General features: G+C 41.1%; 1 protein-coding gene across 1 annotated transcript in view; it reads right to left on the bottom strand.

The window, feature by feature from the left end:
* LOC114818755 (round spermatid basic protein 1-like protein) overlaps positions 1-551 on the bottom strand; it is a gene marked incomplete at its 5' end in the record, with an annotated part of 1,407 nt that extends 856 nt beyond the window's left edge. Inside the window, 3 exon segments of the mRNA XM_029086042.1 lie at position 1; positions 4-349; positions 443-551. The exon segment at position 1 is cut by the window's left edge and continues 856 nt beyond it. Of these exon segments, the coding sequence (XP_028941875.1) occupies position 1; positions 4-349; positions 443-551 (456 nt within the window).
* Positions 552-1,468: the final 917 nt, after the last annotated feature.

Here is a 1,468-nt window from a genome sequence, read left to right as displayed (position 1 = left end):
GCTGCAGATACTTCGCCTGCAGAGCGTCTGAACATTTGGTGTCTTCGGAGGTATTTTTGCTTATCGTACAAATTCTGCTGTCAGTCTGAAGTCCAATAACCGAAGACTTGGGGTCTGCAGAGGTCCCTGCTTCAACAGTACTTGTATTTTGAGGAAGTTCTTCCTCTGAATGATAAAGCTTGAGCCGGATATGCCAAGCCAAACTGCACACAGCGGAAACTGTTTTGAACTGGTGCACAACATTCCTTGGGATAAAATAAATGTCATTATCAAATAACTGAATTCTGGCGTATCGAATGCCTTCCCTTCGCAGCTGATTAAGTTTTGCATCATCGACCCACTGGACACACTGGCAGAGAAAAAAAAAGGGGGGGAGGGGGGTGGTGAAAACTCTGGTTTAGGACTCAGAGGACACCTGATCAACAGTTCAGAGCATCCTTACCTGTGAAAGTGGAGGCTCATGCAAATCTAGCTGCATTCGCTGCACCACCTCTAAGAAGTCTTCAGCATGAAAACAAATTACATCTTTGGTTATACGAGGCTGCTCAGACCTACAGAAGAGTAAGAATTGCGCAGTGAGAGGCTGAAACTAACGTGCTACGGAGAATAATAAAGAAAATCTGCAAACAAGGATAAAGCAAATTAAAAAAAGGCAACAATTCTAGCTTAAAATAATTTTGAAGAAAAAAGGTAGACTAAAATGATTAGTTCTCAAACACAACCTCATTAAATTGGTTAAATGAATTAACCACAATTTCTTTACAAGTGGCAGTAAAAGCAGTTATGTAAGGTCAACAAAACTCATTATTTTTATTTTTAATTGACCTCTGTCTACCCTGATGCTGAAAGACAGATGCCCCAGGTATGTTGAGTTTACTCTGTCACCACTCTAATATGGTGAGCCCATCAGGTACCTCCAAGTACGGAGCAGTCTGACTAGGATTATGGCAAATGTTGCTTAGTACCTTAACCTCAAACACCTTGTTCAGAGTTAGCAGTAAAGCAGAATCTACATTAAGCTGCCCTAGTGCTAGTTAAGCAGCAAATACTGGCACCCTCCACAAAACATCCCTTAAAAATACCATCCTGTTTCTGCTCACTAGAGAGCTGCAGAAGAGCAAAATCTGAATTAGAGTTTGCCTCTGTATTGAGGTGAATTCTCCTAAGTTTCCTGTCCCACAACATCTGCCCCCAAAGAAACACACACCACACATGTAACTCCTCCAGAGGCATTACCTAGAATTAGCTAACAAAAGGCAAAACCAGCTACAATCCTTATCACTTTCTGATCTAACAGCCAACCTCAGTTCTTCCACAGAAACATAAAACTAAGCTCCACGTGTTTGTTTGTGAGGTTTGTTTGGTTTTTAACAGGTTGGTTTGTTTTTTTTAATGCGGTGATATGCAGGTTTCATTTACACAGGATGAAGCTCACACTGGAGTGGTTTTGCAAAGAAAATTTATCAGC

This window comes from Antrostomus carolinensis, unplaced genomic scaffold (assembly GCF_000700745.2).
Source record: "Antrostomus carolinensis isolate BGI_N321 unplaced genomic scaffold, ASM70074v2 scaffold47270, whole genome shotgun sequence".
In the NCBI taxonomy this organism is placed as follows: domain Eukaryota; kingdom Metazoa; phylum Chordata; class Aves; order Caprimulgiformes; family Caprimulgidae; genus Antrostomus; species Antrostomus carolinensis.
Note: the sequence above shows the minus strand (reverse complement) of the source record. Positions and strands in the feature narration are given on the sequence as shown.